At 38.0% G+C, this 25,768-nt stretch overlaps 1 protein-coding gene across 1 annotated transcript in view; it reads left to right on the top strand.

The window, feature by feature from the left end:
* Positions 1 to 25,768, top strand: part of ccdc186 (coiled-coil domain-containing protein 186) — a 32,759-nt gene that overhangs the window by 1,194 nt on the left and 5,797 nt on the right. The window contains exons 2-14 of the mRNA XM_063003045.1: positions 2,307 to 3,111; positions 3,637 to 3,763; positions 7,135 to 7,263; positions 8,117 to 8,329; positions 10,181 to 10,300; positions 11,068 to 11,172; positions 11,924 to 12,022; positions 14,138 to 14,224; positions 15,344 to 15,486; positions 16,698 to 16,953; positions 17,645 to 17,834; positions 19,786 to 19,866; positions 21,865 to 22,084. Of these exons, the coding sequence (XP_062859115.1) occupies positions 2,327 to 3,111; positions 3,637 to 3,763; positions 7,135 to 7,263; positions 8,117 to 8,329; positions 10,181 to 10,300; positions 11,068 to 11,172; positions 11,924 to 12,022; positions 14,138 to 14,224; positions 15,344 to 15,486; positions 16,698 to 16,953; positions 17,645 to 17,834; positions 19,786 to 19,866; positions 21,865 to 22,084 (2,555 nt within the window). The 5' untranslated portion in view covers positions 2,307 to 2,326. The remainder of the gene's footprint in view (positions 1 to 2,306; positions 3,112 to 3,636; positions 3,764 to 7,134; positions 7,264 to 8,116; positions 8,330 to 10,180; positions 10,301 to 11,067; positions 11,173 to 11,923; positions 12,023 to 14,137; positions 14,225 to 15,343; positions 15,487 to 16,697; positions 16,954 to 17,644; positions 17,835 to 19,785; positions 19,867 to 21,864; positions 22,085 to 25,768) is intronic.

Here is a 25,768-nt window from a genome sequence, read left to right as displayed (position 1 = left end):
CCTAAAAATGCTGGATCAATATCAAATTACATATAACCTTTCATATATAATTTATACACATGCAATGGAAGTATATAGAACAGTGGTTCTCACAGTGGAACCAGAAACATGATATATTACACTAAGCAGCCCATACATCAATTGCCAGTGCTTAAATGCAAAGCCATCTGTCATATCTAAGCGAGATTAGCAAACAATAGATTATAGCTGTGAACTGAAGAACTCATTTGATTCAAAAGGCTTATTTCCTTCATTAATAAAAGTAAAGCATTTTGAAGTCAAAATATTGTAGCCCACTGTGAATAAAAGAATGCAATCAGTTACCAATATGGAAACTTTAGGCTTTGAAAATGTTGAGAACCACTAGTGCAGAGTTTTTCTTTATGTTTGTGTATGGTCTGGACACTTTTAGACAGTTATGAAAACAGCAACTTAAACACACACAGGCTTAGAACTAAATAAATTGTATGATGAAATAGCTGTTTGTGAAAACTGGTATCTGTCCTGCTTTGAGTAAATTGTACAGTAGTCCGGTTTAATTACAGTGGCTAAGTTATTTCTTTCCAAAATTGAAAAGTAAAACAAATAGGTTTCACTCTTTTATTATTGGCTGCAGGCATTTCTGGCCTGTAAGGTATTTAAAATGTAATTTAGGAAAATCATAAAACAAATGACTAACCATCAATACACCACATGAGCACCATGCTCAGGAGCCTTTGTTCGATGTTTTAACTTTATGATATGGTTAAATAAAAGTGAAAGTATAAACCTCTTCCTTTTCAGGACCTGGCACAGGTCTGTCTATTCTACCTGCAGAAGTCATATCTGTGAAACTAAATGTGATCAAGAATTTGTAGCTTTAAGAATTTTTTATATGTGGCACAGCCAGTAAAAGAAGGCAAACCATGGCAGCAACATGGAGGGCACAAACATATTAAATCTTATACATTATAAGTTTTATACATTATGTATTTGAAATGCATGAACTGTAAAATAGAATTTTAAAAGGAGGATCAGACTGCCTCTGTATCATGACTGAAGTCTCATTTACAGGAAGCCATGTCAGACTTAAAGCTCTTTGTTCAAAGTTCATCTCTTGCCTTTTGCCCTCACTCTCACTTACTTCTCACTTACTTAACATTCTTTTGCATATTTGTTTACATACAACCTATCCATTGTTGTCCTATTGTGTGCTTGCAGTATTTTATCAGTAAAGGTCATGTGAAACCAACTGCTGTGTCTGAATTCACTAACACTGATAAATAGCAGCTCATATTGTGATACTTTAAGTACTTTACAAGTGTACACTGTTTGTAAAACAGAGGGTTTACATTTTGAATTTGTTTAAAAGACTAGGTGTAAACTAGAGCTCTAGAGTACAACAAAGAGAAAGTGATTTTTACTTTCTCACTTTTGAGAACATACATTGTTGTGACTGGCTTTTAAAGATAACCTACTGGTGTTTTTGTTAGGCTCAAGCACGTCTTTCCCTTTAATATGGCTTGTCATTAATATATTATATAGTTTTTTAAATGTTACTTTATGTACAACAAACACACTGAGTACTTGGATTTGGGTGAGGAAATCCCTGTCCAGGATTACCACATTAAGGTCATTAAGACCTGGGCTGCTTTTGAAATTGCATACCTAAGCAGTACATACTAGATTCGGGGCAGTATGCCTTGCACTGTTTTTCAGTACGCAAGTGTGCAGTATGCACGCAACCTCGTACGTACTACGTCCGTCATCTTACCAACACCACAGTTATAACAATTTTAAAATCAGACAAAATTAATTCTGTTGTTCTCCACAAAGCTACTCATAACATTATTTAGGGTTGTTCTTAATCATAACATTTTTAATGCTCCACTTCAATTATGGGATAGATTATCGGACCATAAGTGTGCATTGTTTGCATACTCAAAAATGGCTGCCCAGGCAGTAGGTCACCTGGGTACTATTCGCATACTGTTTAATGTATACTACATATTCGAACTACTAACTGCTCTTGCGTACTGCTTTCACTTACTGTTCGGTATGGAAGTATGCAATTTCGGATGCAGCTCTGGATTTGATGAATGTTGTGTGGAGGAACTTAAGATTCCTCCACTGAACACCTGGTACATAGCTATTGTGATTTCTAGATTCTCCAAGTAATTTCTTTAGACAAGTGATATTCATAATGGGTCCTAGGTAAATGGTAAATTCATCAGGTCTTTTTAATAATTATATATTTTTCTGCAGCGGAAAAGCTGCAATGTACTGTACACAATAAGAATTGCTCAGCTGTTCACTGTCTCTTTCAGGTTTGGAGTTTCAAGAGAGCATGGAGCAGACTGACTGTCAGGGAGAACGAGACCCCTCCCTTGTCCTGCCTGAGCCCAGCTCGGTGCCCACTGTGTCATCAGACGCTATCAGTGATGGTAATCTACTGGAGTTAAAAGGAGTGGAGGATGATTTTGCTTCAGGGGACGGTGACAGTGAACAGGACAGTGTGTTGGACAGCAGTGGTACCAACAAGGTGGAGCAAAGGCTGGAACTTCACACACCAGATCAGGAAGAAAAGCATAGAGAGGATGGACAGGGGGATGGCAACACCAGCTGTGACAGTGGAACATCATCTATGGATGATTCCAGGACTCCGACAGTACCTCCCAATGGACTTGAAGAGCCATTGCCTGTTGTTTTGGATAGTACACAAGAGGTTTTGCCCGAAAGTACTCAAAAGGAGCCAAATGAACTCTCTTCTAATGTCCCAAAAGATGTAACTCTGAAAGGCGTAGGAGAGTCTTCACCCTGCAATTTGAACAACACAAGCCCAACAGAAGATGCTGGTAAACTTGTAGCTTCAGTCACAAACTCTGATGCATCACAGGCTGAAGCTAATCACGCAGACACTGTGTCCAGTACTTACCTGTATGATACAGATTTCAGCAAGAAGCTGATGTCGGAGATCCAGCGCTCTGTGTCTCAGGAATCTCTGCTGGATGAACTGGTTTCAGAGCTGAACTGTCAGCTTCCAAATGGCCTGGCAAAAAATCAGGGCTCCGTGGTTGCTTTTGAAAAGTGTGTTCAGTACAAGTACTCTCAGCAAGAAAAGGCCATCAAAAGGTAAGAGTGCACTTATAGTGATGTCTGTTATAAATTACATTATTTTTAATAGTAGGCTTTTCTGTTTGGCATGTGGCTGTAGTGAAAAGTTGTAAAGTTGTTTAGTGAGCTGTAAATCTTTATTGAGCTTTCTTAAAGTTTTCTCTTTTTATTTGGAGTTTATTTCTCCTCTCTTTCATGTTTCTCATGTCAGAAGCTGGAATCTCAGCTCTGATAACAGTTGACGACACCTACACAATAAGACAGGGGAAAATAGAGTTAGGTGCATGACTCTGTTTACAATACAGATCTTGATATGAACCCACCCCGTGCAGGTGAAAAGAAGCAGCCGGCTACTGTACACGTGTGGAAGGGGGCATGATGGTTGCAGCAGTAGATGCAGAAATACAGATTAGGATTGGGAGGAAAATTGGGTGTAAAATGCATTAAAAATCACAGTCTACATGGTATAAGAGAATTTGTGTCAGTTTGTTAGATTGTATATATCGACATATTACTCGGTTACTTTCTTTATTTGTATTTAAGGTTGTCGGATGAGAATAAGAAGCATCAGGAGCTTATTCTGGGCATATGTTCTGAAAAAGACAACATGAGAGAGGAGCTTAAGAGGAGGATAGAAACTGAGAAACAACATCTTTGTACAGTTAAGAAGGTAAACAAGCATTTGTTAGTATCATGTTACATTTTTTCCATTACATTTTCACATTTTCATGCTTTTCTTTCTTTGAATGACTTTAAGATTCCCACAATAAGAGATTAGCTAGTGGTCTGAAATCAGTCTTTCAAAAGAATTATGTCAAATTACAATTTCCTAAATGCTGCACAGCTCATTTGTCCACTGTACTGGGTGTTGTTGCTGTATTTCTGCTTGATAATACATCACTAATTTTTAATAGGAGACAGGTTTTGACTGCATGCTGGCCAACTTAGCACCTTCACTATCTGCTTATGTAACCATGCTGTTGTAACACATAACATGTGGCTTAACATCTTTATGTTACGATAAGCATTGGCATTTATTAAAAGTACACTGTCTTAAATGCAGCAAATTTTGCTTTCAAATATTGCTGTGTTAATAGTGAATGTACATGTTTATACTACAACACCATGTTATGACAGACCCTGGCTTTTAAACTGTATGCTGACACAAACTGGATAGTTCTTCTTTGGCCCAGAGAACACTGTTATTCTTCATTATTTGGACAAACATCTGAAATGTCAGTCCACAATTCACATTTCCTCTGTTGAGCTTGAGCCTAGAAAATTTGGGGCCATATTTGCATGTTGTTGACATATGCTTTTTGCTATGCACTGTACAATTTTGCATTAATTGCACTGTTTATAAACAACAGTGTGGCCAAGTATTTCTGAAGTCATGTGGTGATGTTCATTATAGACACTTTAGGATTTTCATTTGTGTTGGTTAAATAATTTTACTTTACTGGCCTGGATCTAATATGTGCCTAGCATATTCATTTAGGTGTAAGGGAAACTGGTTAGTACTAAGCCAACCACAGCATTCTGTCACAATTTGTACATTTTATTTATTCGGGTTAGTTTCCTTTTGAGACAGTATGACACAAACTGTGTTAAAACCCTTAATAATAATGTTTTTAAATGTGCATACAGTATCAATGCAGGTTTGTACTAATAATAAAACTGTCGAGACATTGAATCATTTGCATATTATATTTACATGTTCATGATGAGAAAGCATAGAAACTAATGTGCCACACCTCCCTTACATGTCCTATGCATCCTCTGCTTATTTTGGTTATTTAAGTAACATTGAGGTCTTAATGACACGTCCCAACTAAGAATAACTTTTCCAAATATAACCTTACCCTATTTCTCAGGACCTAAATAGCAGAGGCTTTTCACTTATTACCAATAATGAATAAGTACACCTCTTTGAAACCAGCCATGGTTTTTGAAAGATCCATGCAGTCTAATTCAGTCTAAAGGCAGGAGCTTTTGTTACCAAGGGCAATATAACAAATGAAACAGTAGCCTGGGAGGCTGGCTATCTTTCAAAAGAGCAATAATCTGCTATCATAGTCTCATAACAGCTGAATAAGCAAGGGGATGTGTGGCCTGTTATTACACCAGTGACTTATCAGATTTATTGTCTGTGACCTTCTTTGGTGAGGGAGCCTAGTGTCCAGTACAAATGTCTCACTAAAAATCAACACAATAATCAAATGAATCTCATCAAACTTGAGATGGTATTTTAATCCATTAGAAAATTTGTCTGTCAATTTCTGTTTAACTCGAGCCTGGAGTTGGTGGCGTTTTTGGATGTTGCTGACTGATGACGTCTGCTGTGCAAAGTCCAACCATGCATTTGTGGATGCTGCAAAGACTGGTGTTAATTAACAACACCATGTCCAAGTAGGGCTGTCGCGGTGAAAGAATTTCCCCTTGCGATATTCAACCTGTCTCAATATCGCGGTATGCGGTAATATCGCCATTTTTTTTGGTTTTTGAAAATTACTTAATTAATCTGCATTTTAGAGCTATATAAACAAGCTTTATTGTTAGGCTATGATTCGGTACATTATTGCTTTATAATGACAAAGATGAGACAGCTTTAAGACCAATGAAATGCGTGTTTAATGTTAAATACAGAACAGAGCAGGGATGCGCGTCTTTTCTCTATTAAAAAAAGGTTTAAATTTAGCTCCTAGGCTAGATATACAGTGTGAAACGAAAAAAAAAAGTGTTTAGGCTAAATATTGTAAATACACATCTAATCAAAATATGGTAAAAAAGAAATATAATAAAGTCTGTAAGAGTTTAAACCTGCGTTATTATGCGCGCTAGAAGAACCAACACGTTCATCTGATGTGGTTTAGAGAGAATCTGAGTGGGGTAGCGATGTTCCCCTCGGTACTAAAACTCTCTCTGATGGGGCTCGTTGCATTAATACACGTGTACTGTACCTGCATGCGACTTTACAATGCGACAAACTATCTATTTAGTAGATATAATTAACATAACAATATATACTACATTTCAAGTTATTATTCGTTTCAATACATTTTTATTCAACGAAAAAATACATTTAAATCATTCCAGCAAGACCAGAAAGAGAATATTTGCAGGCTGCAATGCCATATTAACCGTCATTAAGTGTTTTAGTTCACCAAGGCTGTTTGAATATAGTCTAAATTACAAGTATTTATTGAGTGTGAACTCAATTTGATCATTAATAAACTTGCCTATAATTCCTGTTGCGATTGTTTACATTTTAAAACACAAAGCCTGACACTCAGCAGCAACGCATGAGAACAGGTTGCGGGAAAATGACGCTCCTAGCTCATTTTCATTATGAATTTATATAACATTTATTACGCCCGAATGTAAGCGTAAAACAAGATGGACCTGCAACAATATAAACAAAAAAAAAATAGAAGAAAGAAAGAAAAAACGTGAACACCGCGTTGTTGCGGTTGCTTGGCATGCCCTGCGGTTGGCTGGTCTATACCGCGATATTTCAAAATTGCGGTTAGCGCGACAGCTCTATGTCCAAGTATTTCTGAGCTAATGTGATTTATTAATTCAGTGATGTCTGAAGTTTTCAGTAGAAGTTTTTAAGCCTTGCACTTTTTGTACAAGGATTTCTCTTATTTTTTTAAATCCTTTGATGATTATATTCCTGTTTTAGAATAAAACACCTAGAATATTACCCTGCTTATTAAGAAATGTGGTTCTTACATAGGCTTTACATGTGGTACATAGGCTTGCAAAATGGTATTCTTAAGGACTTGGCAATTTCCAATCTTATTTGGAATATTGTGTAATATGTAGTGTTTGTGGTAGAACTCTTACTACACATATGTGTCCTTGCAAATAAGTCATGGTACAATTCCTGGGTGTGAAATAGCCTTGCTTAACTCTGCCTCGTCAGACCAGCTTTTGTGTCATCATACAGGGTGTGTTTGTGATCAGCCATGCCCTAGATTTTTCTAAACATGAAAGGAGCAACTTTGTAATTGTGATTGTCTTTTCCTGTTCTACCAGCTTGAAAGCAGGGTGGAGGAACTACTGAAGGAGCTGAAAGAATCCAATGAGAAACTGGTTCACCAGGACCAGGCTGCTAAAAATGCTATTCAGCAGATGCAGAGGGAGATGGCCTACCGCCTTGAGCAGGTTAGTGGTTGTTTCTATGACCATGTACGTGTGGTACCATGGAAACAACCCTTCTAAGTGACTGACACCCTTCCCCCTTTCACACACAATGCTTTTTTTTTCCTTCAGAGTGGATAAATTACTTTCAGACAAAGACTAGTCTGTAGTTCTCTGTATCTGTTTGGCACACAGTCTCCCAGCTTTCCTTTCCCCTCGCTCTGTATGTGTCATTTTCCATTAAAATGTGGTTGGCATTCCTTGCACTTTTTATCTCTAGCTCATAGCTGTATGTTGAGCTAGCGTACAGTTATCAAGGTTAGCGTTGAGTTAGCTTTGGTAAAAAGGTGGAGGGAGTGTTGTTTATTGTAGCGTGATTCATTCAGACTGCTCCTCTCTCATGCGAAAATCTCACAAGTGTGTCAGCGAGCCTCTGTCTCCCTCAAACTGGCACATTAACCCTTAGGACTTTGCTTAACAGGGCTGTCTGGGCACATCTACTTATTACTCACATAAAAACACAATGCATAATCATTAGGATGTTTTTTGCACAAACTTAATGCAATTATGTTAAATTGTTAAATTTCTAACAATATAAATAAATATATAAACAATATAAAATACAAAATGTGGTGATTGAGTTCATTAAAACAGGTGTTTCATTAATTGATTTTCTTTATTAAATAAGCATAACACAAATGCCTAACTGCTATCACATTAGTCCAAACTGTGTAAAATACACCAAAACATAGCTTAAATACATAGCTTAAATACCGACAGCTCCAAATAAACTTCTACAGACAATTATGCTCATGCTCATGACCCTTAAATATTAGGACTTTTCTTTATGGTTTTGGGTTCTGGTTGCTCTTCTCAGGCCAACAAGAAATGTGAGGAGGCGCGACAGGAGAAAGAGACGATGGTTATGAAGTATGTTCGAGGCGAAAAGGAGGCATTGGACCTACGCAGGGATAAAGAACAGTTAGAGAGAAGGCTTAGAGAGGCTACCGCAGAGGTGGACAAACAGGCCAGGAGAGGGAACCAGTTTGCACAGGAGAAAGGACGGCTTCAGCAACTACATGACAGCAAGGTAAAAAGAAGCTAAACATTACATTTATATGTGCATAACGATCTTCCGAAACCATGACAATTAATGTAGACTTGATTACCACAGAGTTAAAAGCACACACTAATAGGTCAGACTCAAACACAGAAATATAACCCCAGAGTATTATTTTTCCACAATTTACAGTTATGACGGAATACTATGCAAGTAATTGAGGTTCAATGGCCTGACTCACAAGCCCAAGAGTGGGTTATAATGGGAATTAAACAACCTTCTGATCAGTACTCCAGAACCTTAATTGCTGAGCTACCAGTGCCCAACTATGCCACCAAAGTTTATAGTTGGACTGTGTCAGCCAAACTTGTGCCAGGATATACAACATGTTTTATTCTGGATAATGTTTTTAGTGCATTATTATGGTGCTTCACACTGTTTTATCAGTTGCATAGTTTGGTGATCTCAGGCTGGCCTGTGGATAGTTGGCCATGGAACCCCCATTAAAACAGTACTTGTGCTCATGTTGCTTCAAGAGGCAGTTTAAAACTCCAGTGAAGGTTAAAACTAAAGAGAGTTCATTTGAATGTATTACACACTTAATTGACCTACTTTTTCATGACCGCACAGTAAAGGCACTCACTGTCAGTTGGAGCAACTTTAACAAGAAAAAGACTGGATAAAATGACTTATATGTATTGGGGATGTTTATGATTGATGGTTAACCAAAGACAGCTGAAGTCATTGTTTGATTAATGCCTAAAAATCTCATGTAATATCCATCAGTTGACACTTGATTTGAATTGAGATCAGAGCTTGTGTGAAAGTTCAAACTGCTGATTTGAGACTCACTCGTAAACCCTAAGTGCGCTAGCACAAACTTATTTAGAAGAGGCATTGCTGTTTCAATCTGGACAAAAAAAGCCTTTTTAATGCATTTACATAACTCAAATCATGAACCATCGAACTATTAGACATTAAGCTGTTTAGTGTCAGTATGACGTCTTAAATGCATGTTAAGCTCTGCATATGTGGGTCTGTGTCACATTGTTTGAAATTGTGATGTGGATATTTTTTACCATGTCCCAATATAAAGGTATAAATCTGCTTATCTTATAATAACTAGACTAACCTTATCAGGAAGAGGTTTAATGTACCAACTGCATCTTTATTAATTATGATAAGCCTGATTTAGTTAGCACATGTAATGAAATGTTTGCTACCAACTAAAAATCTACATTTTGGAAGCTGAACTGCTTCTGTGTATGGTTTTTATATTGGTCTTACCGTTCATTACTGCCACATTCACTACATTAAACTGTTTTTCATTAAATAAAATATAAAGACATGATATGAATACGAATATGAATGACTTGAATATGAATCTTTGATGTGTTTATATTATGTCATCATGTGTGTCATTTATCAGTTAAAAGAAATTGGCTGTAAAGAAATTTAATTACCCTTCATTTGGTTTGTATTGAAACAGAGAGAAGATTAGGCAGTTCTAATTATGTATTTAAGAGTGTGATGCACAATTAGGTTAATCAGGTGTTAAGTCATTTGCACCATTGCTTTCAAATATTTATGTTCACTCACATTAATTTTCAGACACAAATTTCTTATTCATCAGTTCTGTTCATCAGTGATTATAAACATCTCTAATGCACTGCTATCTTTTTGCTTTTTTTAATCAGTTAGTAGTAGTTGATGTCTACATACTTTTGACCATGTAATATATTTTGCCCTGGAAAGTGTTTTCCCAGAGATGAATTTCATTTTTGTCCTTCATTTCTTACATTTGGCATAGAAACATAAAGCTTTGCTAATGGTCTGGCAATAACACTATTAAGTCTGTTTTTGACCTTCCTGTGCCTGTAGGAGAATGAAATAAACAGGTTGTCTCGGGAGCTGGAAAAGCTTAAGGATGAGATCAACTCTCATGTCATCAAAGTCAAATGGGCCCAGAACAAACTGAAGAGTGAGACGGATGCTCATAAGGTCACTTCTACTTTATACCAATAAAGAAACAGTGTACAGTTTGAACTAAAACATTTAGTTGGTGAATTAATACAGCTAAGCTTAAAAATTAGGTACACCTAACTGGTATATACATTCATTAATTATTGCTGTAGCCTGTCTATTGCATTGTACATTTTCTCACCCCCTTGTACCCTGTTTATTATTGAAATGGACCTGCAAAGGGTGGTGGACAATTCTTCAGTACTGCAATGACACTTGCAAGGTAGTAGCATGGTAGAGTATGTTGTATATCAGGTATATCAGGTATAGGCAGTGTTGCTGGGATTTTAAAATACTGTTTAAACTCCCTAATCTCTTTATTAGGAACACATACCCTGTTAGCACTGGTTGTAGGTGTACAGTAAGAGAAATATTTTCTTTTTTTATCATAGGATGCTGTGGGCTTTATATTTTTAAATTCCAGCAAAGATCCCAAGGTGTTTAAAACACTAACAACACTGATACACATGCTACACTTAAACAAGTACAACACACACTACCACTTCATTTTCACATTAGTGTCATTGCAATGTTGAGAATGTTCCATCACCCAAACAACATATGGTCAATGTTCAATTGATAAATAGGGTAAAGGGGAGCAAAGCAATAGATGCAATACAGTCAGTTATTGTATAACCACAATGTTTATTTTAATGGTAGGTGTAGCTTATAAAATATTTTTTTTACTTTTTTGTTCATGTTAACATTTAAAAAATTCCAATCATTGTTGTTTCTCTAAAAAACAGGAAACCAAAGACAAGCTTAAAGAAACTACTGCTAAGCTGACCCAAGCTAAAGAGGAGACAGAACAGATCCGAAAGAATTGCCAGGACATGATTCGCACATATCAGGCATGTCTTAATTGGACACTGTTATACTTTTCTATTTACCGTAGGTCTATATACGAGGTTAAGCAAAAATATGTGAACACGTTATTCTCTTGTTCAAGCTTATTCTTCATAGATGGTGACATAAATGAACTTTGAAATGTGTGTGTTTAGTGTGTTTTTTAAAAAGCAGACACTACAACTACAGTGTAACCTCGATTTAACCGACCTCCATTTAACGGATTTTGGATTTAATGGAAGAAATCTGGAAAACCACACCTCCGGTCCGATTATTTAAAATTCTGTACCAAGACAAGTAGTTCAGTAATTGTCTGCTTGCCGGCACACGTCTCTTTGTTTACATGAGTGATTTTTTGTCGGGAGGTTCGCTTTGTTCTCGCCTTTTTCTCTGTGTTTTATGCTTAATTTTTGCAAGTTCTAGTGCTTAGTTATGCACCAGCACTGCTCCAGTAGCCACCAGCAGTGCTTCAGACTCAGAGTAATAATATGATGTGCATGTTTAGCACTTTTGTGGACCTAATTGCTATGCTTTAGTATATTTTTGCCAAGTGGAACTAGAGTGATTTACAGTATGCAGCTTTGTTTTTCTTTCACTTTAAATAAATGAAACAAATTCTCTATGTGCATTATTGCACCTAGTTAAATTTACTAGAGAAATTGTGTAACACAACTGTTTATCATTGGTTGGAGACAGTGGTTTGTTTTTGCTTTATGACCATGATGTGTAATTATATTGCTTTTGCTCTCTCTCTAGGAGTCAGAGGAAATTAAGTCTAATGAATTAGATGCAAAGCTACGGGAGACCAAAGGAGAGTTAGAGAAGCACAAGCAGGAACAGACAGACCAGATGGAGGTGAGACTGATTGCTTTCCATCTCTCTCATTTCATGTGGTCTGACCTCCATGTACAAATTTAGCGATACTGATTTTAAACACACTAAACTGGGTGCATTAAATCATGAATGGATTCAGCTTCTTCATTACATGTAACTCCCATTCTTGGATTTCTGTCAGATTTCTAAGTTGTGCATATGTAGAAGCACCACTTTGATCAAATTACCTTGCACTCTTTGATCGCATTACAGCAGGATGCTAGTATGTGCTTTTATCTAAAGAAAAAAAAAGAAAAATGTGACTGGAGTGGATTCGTTAGGTACAGATCCTTTTAGTTTCAACCAAACAGCAAGAAACACACAACATGATAAATTCAGTAACGTTAATGAGCGCTTTGCCTTTTTGTTCACCCTGAGGCTAGGTGCATATATCGCTTACCACAGTGTTTACATTTTTCACATGACATGCTAAAGCTACTTTTTGCAGGCTGTGCCACTGAGCAGCAAGCTTAAAAACAAGCACAATATTGACTTGACAATATAGACAGTTTATTCACATGCAGTTATTTATAAAATGTATTTCAGTTTAAAACAAGAAAGCTCCGCCGGTGGTCGTCATTTAGATACATTAGAAGATAAAATTAGAAGATAAAAAGGAGAAATGTGTTAATAAAACTTAATTGCTTCAATTATAGGGCACATTAAATTTTATTAAAAAAAAAAACCTAAAAAGCGGCGCCCAGGTGGCGCAGCGGGATTTTCCGCTAGCACACCAGCGCTGAGATTCTGAACTCCTTGGTTCGAAACTCGGTGTTGCCACCAATTGGCTGGCATAGCGGGCATAATTGGCAGTGCCTGCAGGGAGGGAGGACCGGAATATGTGGGCGGGGTCTTCAAACGCTGTGTAAGGACCCTGATTGGTGGATAGAGGCGCCTGTGCAGAGTGCATGGGTGGAAAGGGGTTCCGTTAAGGGCTGCATGCGGGTCGGAGGAGGCGACTGCAAAAAAAATCGGAGATCCCCAGCAGAGAAAGACAAATTGACTACACTAAAATTTGAACAAAAACGCCACAAAAAGCAATTTCAGGATTAGCAAATTCAAACCCACACTCCTTGTTTCACAGCTCACTAGTTGCCGTGCTGCAATGGCTCTAATTTAAAGTATCTAAAATCTAACAATTCAGGTTTTGTAAAACAGTGAGAATTAGTTTCTCTCCACCATGTCTGTGCTTCATTTTTAACCACATTTGAAAAGGTCAGCAGCAAACTGGGACAAAGTTTAGTTAGAGCTGAGCGCTGCAGTAAGTTGCAAAAAGCAGCATCGTCATACTCCATAGCAAACAGTTGTTTTGCTGCACATCATGTGAATGTTTTTTTCTTATTATGAATTACTGAAATGCAGGTAATCTTGATGGTTAATTACTTCTTAATTGATTAGAATGTTCTGTGCATGTAAATACACTTGCTCAGTCATTTGAATGGCATGTTGCTATAGCAACCTGGATGGCTATTTCCCCTCTTGTTTACCACTTATCAAATTCTATTATATTGCTGGTGTAGGGCTGGATATTAAATTATCAGGCAGTTTACTAAGCTCATTTATTATTCCACCTGCTTTTTAGTGTTTTTTTCCTAAATAAATAAAATGTAAGAGAACGAAGCATCATTTTCATATTATTTGCATCGTTATGAGTTTTATTAAAGCTTAAGATTAGCTGAAAGGCTCTTTCTGCCTGAACTGGTGTAATGAACCCATTTGGTATTGGCACACACATGGCCCTGCGGCAGTTGTAGCTCAGTGGTCAAGGTAACGGACTAGTGATCAGGTTGCTGGTTTGAGCCTCGCCGCCTCCAAATTGCTACTGTTGGACCCTTTAGCAAGGCATTAAATTCAAGTACAATCGTAAGTCGCTTTGGATAAGGGCATTTGCTAAATGTTGTAAATATAAATGGTGGGGGCAGTGGTTAATGTAATGGTCTAGCACCACCGAGATGCCAATGTTGGGCCCCTGAGCAAAGGCCCTTATGACCTAATACAATTTAAGCAACTGAGGGTTAACTATAAGTCGCTTTGAATACAAGCATCTGCTAAATGCCATTAATATAAATGCATAACATTCTCTGCTTTAATTGACAGATGCATCGAGCCAAGATAAAGGAGCTTGAGGATCTAAAAAAGAGCTTCAAAGAAGGCATGGATGAGCTTACCACCCTTAGAACCAAGGTGAGAAATAGAGAAATAATTTCTTAACACTGTGCATTGTTCATGTGTAATGACTGTATTAAGGCTGCACAATTATAAGAAAACAGAACAAATATTTTATCAGTTTGAAAACATTGTTTTGCTATTATAATGTCTAATCAACTGTGGTTATAAGAAAGGAACCCATCAGACGATGTGAGTCGATTAACTGCACCAGTAACAGTAGTCCACATCAAAAGATCAGTGCTTCAGAAACTAAAATAATAAGTTGTGTTTAAGTTTTTTAAACTTATTTATTAGCACCTATCAGGTTAGTTTGATATGTGTTACTGAGTAAACAAGATAAAAAACACATATAACTTGTATCTCCAGTTGTAATTAGCAAATATATTTTTCATCTAGGGTGCTCTGGTGACGCAGTGGTAAATTACGCAAGCCTATTAAAACTGGGATTCAGGGTTTGAATCCCTAACTGTGCTATTGGCTGGCTGGGTGTTTACATACAGACATGATTTGGGGGGAGGGGGTGATTCTGGGAGAACCAGACCCACTGCGACCAGGATAAATCATTGGTAAACCGTAAAAACTAAATGTAACTACTCATTTACTTATGTAATGCTCCACATGTGGCACAAGACAAAAAAATCACGTACAATTTAAGAGAGAGTGATGAACAATTGTGACATACACAATTCAAGGGCCTCTGTGAGGCTTAAACCATTTCTATTGCAAGTGCAGTACCTCAGATGCAAGGGCAGTTATTGCCTAGTGGTTAAGGTACTGGACTAGTAAGCAGAAGGTTGCTGGTTCAAACCCCACCACTGCCAGGTTGCCACTGTTGGGCCCTTGAGCAAGGCCCTTAACCCTCAATTGCTTATATGATATACTGTCACATTACTGTAAGTCGCTTTGGATAAAGGCGTCTGCTAAATGCCAAAAATGTAAATGTTAATGTAAAATGCAGAGTTACCATAAAGAAAACAAAGCAAACAAAAGCAGGGGTGTGCCAAAAGGTTTGAAAGCCCCTGCAATTAGTCAGCCTCTGCTCTAAATAACAATTCATTTAGGCCTGACTAAGTTTAGGCAAGACTTAGGTATGTTAGGTATGTTGCCAATAATTTAACAATACTTGTTACACAGGTAAAGTGCCTGGAAGATGAAAGGCCACGGTGGGAGGACGAGCTGTGTAAATACAGAGAGATCATTAACAGACAGAAGTCTGAGATCCAAAAGCAACAGGAGAAGCTTGAAGACATCCCAAGACTAGAGGAGCTGAATCAGAGGTAATGAAGTCAGCCCTTACCCAAACCTATTTATCATACCACTCACAGTTCTCCTAATGAGTCAGAAAGGCCCATAGCTACTGTATTCTCATTTCCATAAAACATTTTATTTCCTTATCGGCCGTGTGTTTCTCAAAATGACTTTATGATTGTTTTGACTTTTCCGGTTTCCATTTTTTTAATGACATTGTCTCTTGCAATGAGATTATGACCCTAGCACCGTGCTGCTTGTGGATCCACTGGGTCTGGCTTTGTGTTGTTTCAGCCAATTTGTTTATATGGCTGTGCATGGGAGATAATGATTAAATTACACTCACCTGGATCTTAATAATGTGGACTGTCCTTAAATCTCTCAGCGGTGGTCACATCTCTGTTATTGAATAGATGCTAGCATAGCTTTTTGCCACTGTGTAGTATGGTCATTAGCTCTCTGCTGGAGTTAACAAAATTAATTGAACATTTGCATGGTTATTTCTTTGTCTCCTGAGGGTCAGCCTGAGTCACAAGGACATGTCATGCATTGCTGCTGATAATGGGTCATCGTTTGCATGGGCACAATATTGGAAATGCAGAATTAATTTCTTGTTTATGCCTGAAACTGGGAATTGATGCGGGTCTGTGCGTCTGAAACTGAATGGTTGGGACATTATTACAAAATGCAACAACAAAAACATCAATGATTTTCTAATGCGTATATAACTGACAAAAATACAAAAACTAGTGCTGAGCAAAAACATTTATAGTTCATTTATAACAGCCTTAAATAGATGAATGGCTTTGATACAATGGGTGCTGGTGATGTACAATTAAACACATGCTTTGAATGACATTAAATGAAGATAAACAAAAAAAAGTCTTTGGTGGGTATTCAGGTGGCACAGCGTTGAATTATGCTAGCCCTGTACCACTAGGATTCAGGGTTTGAATCCCCAGCAGTGCTATCAGCTACATACATACATACATACATGATTGGCTGGGGGGAATTTGCTGTCCTGTCCATGGAGTGTTACTGCTTTGTGCCCAGTGATTCCAAGGAAACTAGAGCCACCGTGACCCTGAACAGGGTAAAGCAGTGACAAAACATAAAAATGAAATTAAATAAAAGTCTACAGTGTGATAACTGATAGATCCATTACTACAAAACACTAGTATTGACTGTGATGTCTTAAATTCATGTGTTTGTGTGTGTGTGTGTTTGTAATAATTGACAGAAATGAACAGGATATTACCTCTTTGAAGGAGGAAGTAGAGAGTCTGAATTCGCAGATTGCAGACCTGCAAAAGGATGTGCAAGGTGGACGAGTGCGTGAGGCTGAACTCCTGACCTTTACAGAGAAACTGACCAGTAAGAATGCTCAACTGCAGTCTGAGCGCAATGGTCTGCAGAATCAACTGGACAACGTGACCACAAGCTCCAGAGAGCTGCTGAACAGACTGGAGGAGACAGAGAGAGCTCTTACAGACATGGTGCGCTTACACTTGGAGCACACAATCTTTCCAAAGCATATAAATCAATGGTGTGGTTGCAACCTTTTGATTTGACTTTTTTAATACATGTTAAAGCAACTTGTTGTATCTGCCAATATCAGTTAGCATTAAGCAAGTTTTACATTTTAAATCGCAGCTTATTTAATTTGATGTAAAATAGCCTGCCATGGGTGCTCGCATGGCGCAGTGGTCTAGCACTCTAGAACACACAGCAGAGCCATTGGCCCAGATCTCCGGGACTGGCCCAGGTGCCTGCACTAGTGGGGGAAGGGGTGATAGGGTTCACAAGGAGTACACAATATGGCTTTTTTGTGGGAACCCAAAAGTGGCAGGTCGCAGAGTGGACATGTGTCAAAGGAAACGTGTAGTGATCTGGCTCTTCTTTATAAGATCAGGGGTTGTGTGAGCGGCAGCACATTCACAGTCTGGAAATGGAAATTACTACATTGGGACATAAAGGCAGGGGGAAATCCAGGGGAAAATCTGCATCCAGAGGCCACACAATATTTGCTAGTTGTCTAAACTAACATGATAACATAAAGCCATGTGACAAAAATAAGTAACATTACTGATACTTACTCGCATCCCCCACACACACTATTGACTTTTTTTTACTCTGTAAAATAAAAATTAATCATTTAGATGTATATGTGTATAAATGTGTTTTCAGACGGCCAGGCTTAAGAGAGAGGAGCAGCAGAGGCAGGATGAAGTTCAGGCGTTACAGACTGAAAGGTCTGAGTTGCAAGCAAAAACTGAGCAGTTGAAGACTCAAGTAGAGGAGCTAAGAGACGAGCTGGTGACACAGAAGAGAAAGCAAGCAGCCAACATTAAGGATCTGACCAAGCAGCTTACACAAGGTTAGAGAAGCATATCCATGCCAGCACCTAAACCTGTTAGAGAAATTTGTAATCAGATTATGCTGCTTCACTCACACAGTGTCTGTGTTCATTTTTTACTCATAATTTCTTAAGTTCAGTACGCATCTTGTGTGTTAGTGATTTGTTTATTTTTCTTAAGTGGTGGACAAATCACAAGCCCAGGGTCCCTTGAGAATAGGTGTACTGGCTGTGTTTATTAGTGAGTAAGCTAATGGTATGGTGATCATGACCAACCTATAGTCAATGTAGTTTTGCATAATATGAACTCAAATTGGTAAATATATTTCAGTTCATGAGACACCTTGATACTGTAAAAGCTCGCTATGTTGTCCCTAATCCCATCTACCACTGCGCTACAGACATTACAAGAGAATGCTGCTGGCTGTCACGTTGATACAATGGCAGGCTGGATTGCACTACATTTTAAAAGTGTCCACCAATAAGCAGCCCTACTCGTACTGGTGCCTCGATCCAACAACAGGAGTTCCCTATTTAATCTTCCGCTACCACAAGCACGGCCAAGCTGAACTCAAGAACTCAGTGGTGGGCTAGTGGATTAGCATGCTGTACCCCCTCTCCAAATACTCCAATATGTTGGATATAGTGCTGAAGAAAATACACCAGTTCCTTGCAGCGCCAGACTAAGGGGATGTAAGAGTAAACCAGAACAATCCAAACACAAAGAGAAAACCCAAATCTCTGGAGGTGAACAGCACTAACAAAGCACCACTGTGCCACCCATATGCTGTCAGCGTTTCTATATTTAAGCTTTTTGTCAACTGAAATGTAAGACTTGGCAAGCACTTTGGAGCACTCACTTGTTTGTCCACCCCTCCACCTCAGCATATTACTGGCTAAGACATTGTCCAATTTAATCCACTTTAAGTCACCTTCAGCCCTCAGTGCCGGTTTGCTGCCATTAAATTTAATGTCGTCTATTTACAGTCTATTTTTCTGTGTTAACAATTTCTGTTTAAATTACTCTCAGTTGCTACAGACAGCTCTCTGTTTGCATGGTTATATTTACAAAGTAGGCATCATGCAGATATTCGGCTCAGGAAGAAAAGCCTTAGCAATAACTGACTGAAGTGTGTGACAGAGCATCTGTTAATCAACCAAAACCATACTATAGAAAGAAGACTGCAAAACACCAACAGCTTTACTCTCTGGGTTATTTTATATATGTTGCACATCAAATCAAGACTTTGTAAACTGTGCTTTATTCTTTTTAGATTTTTTACAAACTTAGCACTTCCAGGCATTGTTTGTCATTATTAAAACAAATTTGAACATTTAGGGGCCTGATGAAGGGCACATGCAGCAAAACCAGACAGATTTAGGTGATGTATTTATGACTCACTATGCCTGCAAAAAGCTAGTTTCTGCTGCTGGGAATCCCGATTGCGTTTGAGGAAGATATATTTGCACGCCCCTCGACGTGTTTGCAGTCACTCAACCCCTTCTTTCATTTGCCCATGCTTCTGTGGATTCGCACATAAAGCTCATCCAATTCTGCAAAAATGCCTCGGTCTGCTAACCAGAGTCCTTGCACCAGCCAGCAGACTCAGTGGCCAATTTTGTCTGCTGCAGGCACTGCCAATTGTGACCACTAGATGGCGCCCAGCTGACCGGTAGCAGAGCTGAGATTCGAACTGGGGTGTTCAGAATCTCAGTGCTGGTGTGCTAGCGGAATATCCCGCTGCACCAACTAAGAGAGGTTTTTTTTGAGCAGCTCTATTTCTGTTCTTTCTCCCAGGTGCATACAAGTCTCTAGGCCTCTCAGTCTTTAATATAAATTTTATTCATTAAGCCTACTTGGTTCTCAAAAGTTCTATAAAATAATTCTGTGTGGTCTCTTGATGGATGGTATCAGGGGAGTGATTTCAGGGGATTATGCCTGTGTGTGTGTGCGTGTGTGCGTGTTTTACAGCACGTAAGAAGCTGGAGCAAGTGGAAAATGGTGGCTGTGATCGGGAGGGCAGCAGCATGGGCAGTCGCTCCAGCTCCTCAGGTACACCTTTGCTTCTGTCTGTAATTAGCAATTTTATAGCGTTTCCACTAACCCTGCAGACTAATGGGCAGGAACAAAATACATTGCAATTTATTTGTAATAAAAGCTGCCATTTAGCAGCAGATGAGAAGGAGCAGCCTTTATAGATATGAGGTAATAAGAAGCGAAGCAAGGTGATGATAACCAATGACAGATTGGTGTTTTTGGAGAACTGGGGCATGCAGCTGTTTACTCCTCTATCCCTTTTTATCCTTATTTTTGGAAGAGAAACTATATGTAAGTGAACTTAATTTCAAATGTTTTGCTTGAAATATGTCAGGACGAGGGATGTTAAGGATTAACCGTTGAAACGATAACCAATAAAGAAGCCATTGTTTAATTAAAGCTGTCTGTCAAAAGTGGCATTTAAACTTATTTTTAACAGCTAACACTTGATTTCAATTGAAAACAAAGCTACACATCTCTACAAAGTTTGATTGCTAATTTGTAAAGCCTTCTTACCCACCATTCTTGTGTATGTGGCAGTTCAACAGCATTCAGATGGTGTTCGGTGATGCACCGATAAAACAAGCTAGCCCACCACTGCTGATATTGAGTTTGAATCCTGAAAATGTCTGTAATCAGCTGAGTGATTGCCTACACAGACTTGGTAGTATATGCCTGAGGAAGGACAATGTTAAAGGCATTGTTTATTACTGCTCAAATTGCAGCCTCTGCAGGCTGGTTGATGGCACCTGCACAGAGATGGTAAATTATAGAAATTAATGTGTGACTATTCATACACAATACTGATCCCTGTGTGAACCTGTCTCGAAAAGTGGTTGGCTACTGCGCATGTGTCAGATGGGGGCATGTGTAAGATAGGTCCCCCCTCAGTCAGGGTAGGGAGATACATCTCGGTAACTGCATATGGCCAGATTGGGACAATAAAGAAAAATTACATAATTAGATTATAATAAAAAGATGCATTTGAAGATTCTAACCCAAACAAAAAAACGTATTAATGCATTTGTATTATTTAAATAGTAAGGAAAAATAATGCACTTAAATTACAAAAGATGATGCTGTGTTTGTGTCAGTTTGGAGTCTGACTAAATGCTAAAATCTGGTTTTTGCATACTTGATGTGGCTGATTTGCATAATGTTCCAGTTTAAAGGCGGAACTCTGCTTATGATTTAATAGCTACACTAATGTCAGGAAGAGCCATTATAATACTAACTGCATTTGTGTTCTGATTAAAATGTTTAGGTTTGTTTCATAATAACATTCTGAATGCTGAGCTAGTTCTGGTTTATCACATTTGACTGTTTTTGTATTAAATAAAGTAGGATGTGTTAAATTGAAATGCAGCCTTTGTTTACATGAAGTTAAGCTGCCCTGGCAGTGGTGTGTATGCTCTCTGTAATGCTGCGATCAAGCTCTTGTCATTTGACACAAGGTCATTTGACTATCTTGCCTCACTTGCTTAATACCATGGATCTCACTGTACCTTTTTCGGGATAACAGTGCTAGGGGGAAAGGCTCCAGGGTTTGGTTAAATGATATAAACAAACACTTACCATTTCACGTGGTAGCTACGACGTTATATTTTAAATAATAACAGCTGTGTATTGTTACACTCATCATACTCAACTCAAGTCAGTTCATTAGCAGAGGTGTTAAAAATCAGAACTCTAATTTGATGCAGGAGCACTCAATAGTGTCCAGGGGTTTTACAATTTTGCTGATGAAAAATTACTATTCATGTGAATCCAAGGTCAGACCCAGACAGCTTCTGTTTTTAGTAAGACAGTAGATGTTAAACTTCTCTTCCTACAGGAGTTACATCATTTGTTTGTCTTTCTTTTGTCAATGTGCCATCTTTTTTCTCATCGTCTTAAAAGATCCTGTTCTTTATTTGAGCTGGAAGTAAACGCGGTGTGCTCTGTAAAACTTTAGTGTCCCGAAAGGTTTGACTGTCACTAAAGTGCTTTCACTTTTTCTTCTGTCTCTCTCAGGCTCTTTGAATGTCAGAGGCAGCAGTATGGATGATCGATCCCCCGAGAACCAGTCAGGTTCTTCCGTGGTGGTGGTGGACAGTTTTCCAGAGGTGGACAAAGCCGTGTTAGTGGAGCGCATTGTGCGACTACAGAAAACCCATGCACGCAAAAATGAGAAAATCGAATTCTTGGAGGATCACATCAAACAGCTTGTGGAGGAGATCAGGAAAAAGACAAAGTGAGTGAAAAAGCAAAATTGCAAAAATAAAGGTGTAGAAATCTGTCTGTAGGAGGAATTTGGGTCCTTTGTAAGCAAAGCAACTATTTATATTCTTATTTAAGTAGCAACCATTGCTCATCAGCTAACCAAAACAAACACAATTTTGATAATTATACAATTCTACTTTTAAATCAGATTACATGTAGTAAAGCTTATGTTCAGTCACAAATCCAACAATATAGACTTCAATGAATGACTTTATAGTAACTAAATAATAAACAACAATTATAGAATGTTTAGAAAAGAAATCTAGTTTTGTTTCATGTGAGCAGAACTGACAAAACTAACTAAATATACTGGCTCTCGGACACCACCACACAACTGTTGGTTTGTTTATTAAGATTTTAACATCATGTTTTACACTTTGGTTACATTAATAACAGGAACGGTAGTTACTCATTACACAAGGTTCATCAGTTCACAAGGTTATATCGAACACAGTCATGGACAATTTAGTGTCTCCAAATCACCTCACTTGCATGTCTTTGGACTTTGGGAGGAAACCGGAGCACCTGGAGGAAACCCACGCAGACACGGGGAGAACATGTAAACTCCACACAGAAACGACCCGGACCGCCCCACCTGGGGATCGAACCCAGGACCTTCTTGCTGTGAAGCAACAGTGCTACCTACTTAGCCACCATGCCGCCCCAGATTTATGAACTAAAGTTAAACACATTTGAACAGTGAGGTATATGTTTGCTGTTTTTTCTCTTTCTGATGATTACTGTTTGTATAGTGTTCAGTAATAAAATAATATTTACTAAATGAAGGCTTCCTCTTCAGTCCATTAACTGTTTAATATAACAGGAAAAAAGAAACTAAACTGACTGGAACCTCAGAATGCAATTGTAACTAAAGCCATTCATTGATATACCACGTTGCTTTTATTGTCTATGTGGTCAGATTAGTTATTGTAAATTTCACACTTTTATAGGAAAAGACTGCTCACCTGATGTATGTTGGTTGTAATTGTAGGATCATTTTTACTTAAGTAAGCTTTTATGTATTAATTTTATTTATTGGTAGCTTGTGGTAAAGCATTCATTCAAATTAAGTCTGGACTTTAAATTTAAGTGTGCAAGTGGTGCAGAGCTAAAATAAAGGCAGCTGAGTGTTTAGGCAGTTAATAATTTGAAAAAAAAAACCTCAATGTGGGTCATTTAAAGGGCCGATGCAGTTATTTTAAGCAGGAACAAATATGTTTTGTAATTCATCATAAGTAATTACAGCAGTCTTCTTCACAGCTTCAGTTTTTGGGGGATTTGGGTTTAATCCTTGTCACTTGATGTTTTACATGTTTCATTTGTGAGTACACGAATTTCCTCCTTTCTCCAAAGTACATGCCTTTAGGTGGATTTGCCCCTTTTAATTTTCCCAGGGTGTAAGTAAATGATTTGTAAGTAAGCATATAATACCCAGTGATGGATAAGTGCCTTGTCCAGGGTGCATTTTTGCCTTGTGCCCAGTGTGTTTGGGTAGGCTCCATGTCCACCACGACCTTGATTAGGATAAAACATTCACTGAAGTGAAGTGAATAAATAACACAGATTTATTAGTGTTAAATAAGCATAATTTTTTCTAAAATCTTGATTTAACCTGTAAATACTAAAATGCTGCACTCTATTGCTCTATGACACCTACATTATAGAAATACCTGTAGCCATGTCCTATTTGTTGATATGCATATTTTTTTTAGCTACCTTTAAAGTCAATGGAAACAGACCCCCACCACAGGACCCACACTAACCAGATACAAAACCATACTCTTGAAACAGCACTGACACTGCTTTGTTAGTGTAGTATTTATTATACTGTTACTAATGGGCTGAAACTCATCTGTCAACCAAAAGAAATTCAGCTAGAGGATGTACACTTTGCTTCAAAATACGGCAACTAGTGAACATGCTGTTTAGACACAGTGTATAGTAATGTTCCACCAAGCAGATACTATCTGACCATTGGTGGTCTTCTGTGGTCACTTTCTATTGATGGACAGTGTAGAGAGTATCTGACACATTTTGTGTGGCATCTGAGCTATACTCAGTAACTATATATCTAAAACAAAATGATTATATGGTGTTCCTTATGACATGGTTAAAACTAAGTGTATGTTTAAGGTGGGTGTACCTAGTAAAATGTATATTAGCTGTTAGTATGTTACCATGATTATATATACACTATATTAGTATTGTTTGATTGCCACTTTGTGGTTCACATTTGGTTGCTTGTGAGTTTTCTCAATGCATGTGCGTGTTGTTAGCCTCTTGCTGCCCTTGCCTTGTCCTTGCTGCTTATACTGCTGTTGGAGAGAATCAGGTCAATGCTGTTCAGCCCTGGCTATAGCTTTATATAGTAACAGAGAGTCAAATCATTTCAGGACATGTTGCCATGGTTCTGAGCTCCTATCAAATATCTGTGTTAGACTTTGACTGAATTCTCCCTGGAGAATGTGAGTACAGTACTGTTTTATAGATTCAGACTGAACTTTTACTTTAGGCCATCCCATTAGATGTAAGCTGTAAAGTTCCAGGCAGAATGTAATTTCTTTGTATTTTGTTCTGTTAAATACTATCATGATGGAAATTGAGTTTAATGGACCCAGGATAAGTTACAGGTAAGCCAGCTGTTCAGTGACCTCTCTTAAAAATGTGATTTTGTACTTTTTTATCTGTTTATGTAGTTTGTTCATATCTGACAATTTAGAATCATTTCCTCCCTTAATTCCTTTCTAGTCAAGCTTTTTTTGCTTATTTCATGGTGCTTAAAATTATAGTTTTTTTCCCTATTAATTTTAGATAGCTCATAACCATGGGGTTTGTTATTGATCCTTTCTGGAAATATCAGTTTAAACAGTACACAATGTATCATCTTTTATATAGACAATAGCAAAATTATTAAAAAATACTAAGGTCAAAGAATACTGAGAAGAGGACTTTCTAAGGACAGGCATTACATGTTCACAAGTATTAAGCCATAGCCTGAATGAAGCAGACAAATTGAGCTGGTCTTTTTGTGGGTTATGTGTCAATTTGGTTAAAAGGTGTGGAGTAGAGGACATTGACAGGACAGTTATTTTCCATGTTCTTTTTATGCGTCAACAGTAATGGCAGAGGCAATAATGTTTTCAAATTTCCTTCATCACAGAGCTGTTCTCGATTCTATTTTAAAAGAGCCTCTTTAAAATAAATTAGATTTTATAACTTGTGGTTTAGCGTATAATTTGGTCAAGATTTTGTTCTTTTAATACAGTGTACTTAGAAGATGTTGCCGTCTTTTTTTTGCATTGTGCATAACAACTTTTTTAACTACAGTGGACACAGTATTAGTCATTCATAAATTGCAAACAATATATATTTTTTTAAGTAGCCTAAATATTAAATTACCTTCAGCTTGGAGTGTAACTTGTAACCTGCAACAGCAACTCCTACTGATTGGTTGAGGCACTGGTGGAGGAATACAGGGAGTTAAACTCCACCTTGTTAAAAGCGCTGTAGAAATCCACTGCTGGTTGGTAAAAATTAAGCAGTTACTGGCCTCACATAGTCTGCAGCACTCCTCCACACTCCTCCACACAAAAAAGACTCAGCTGAAAACATTGTAAAGAAAAATAAGAAAACCCTATGGCACTACATAAATATG

The sequence above is a fragment of the Trichomycterus rosablanca genome, chromosome 10, assembly GCF_030014385.1.
Source record: "Trichomycterus rosablanca isolate fTriRos1 chromosome 10, fTriRos1.hap1, whole genome shotgun sequence".
Classification (NCBI taxonomy): domain Eukaryota; kingdom Metazoa; phylum Chordata; class Actinopteri; order Siluriformes; family Trichomycteridae; genus Trichomycterus; species Trichomycterus rosablanca.
The sequence above is the reverse complement of the archived record's forward strand: the minus strand, read 5'-3'. Positions and strand labels throughout refer to the sequence as shown.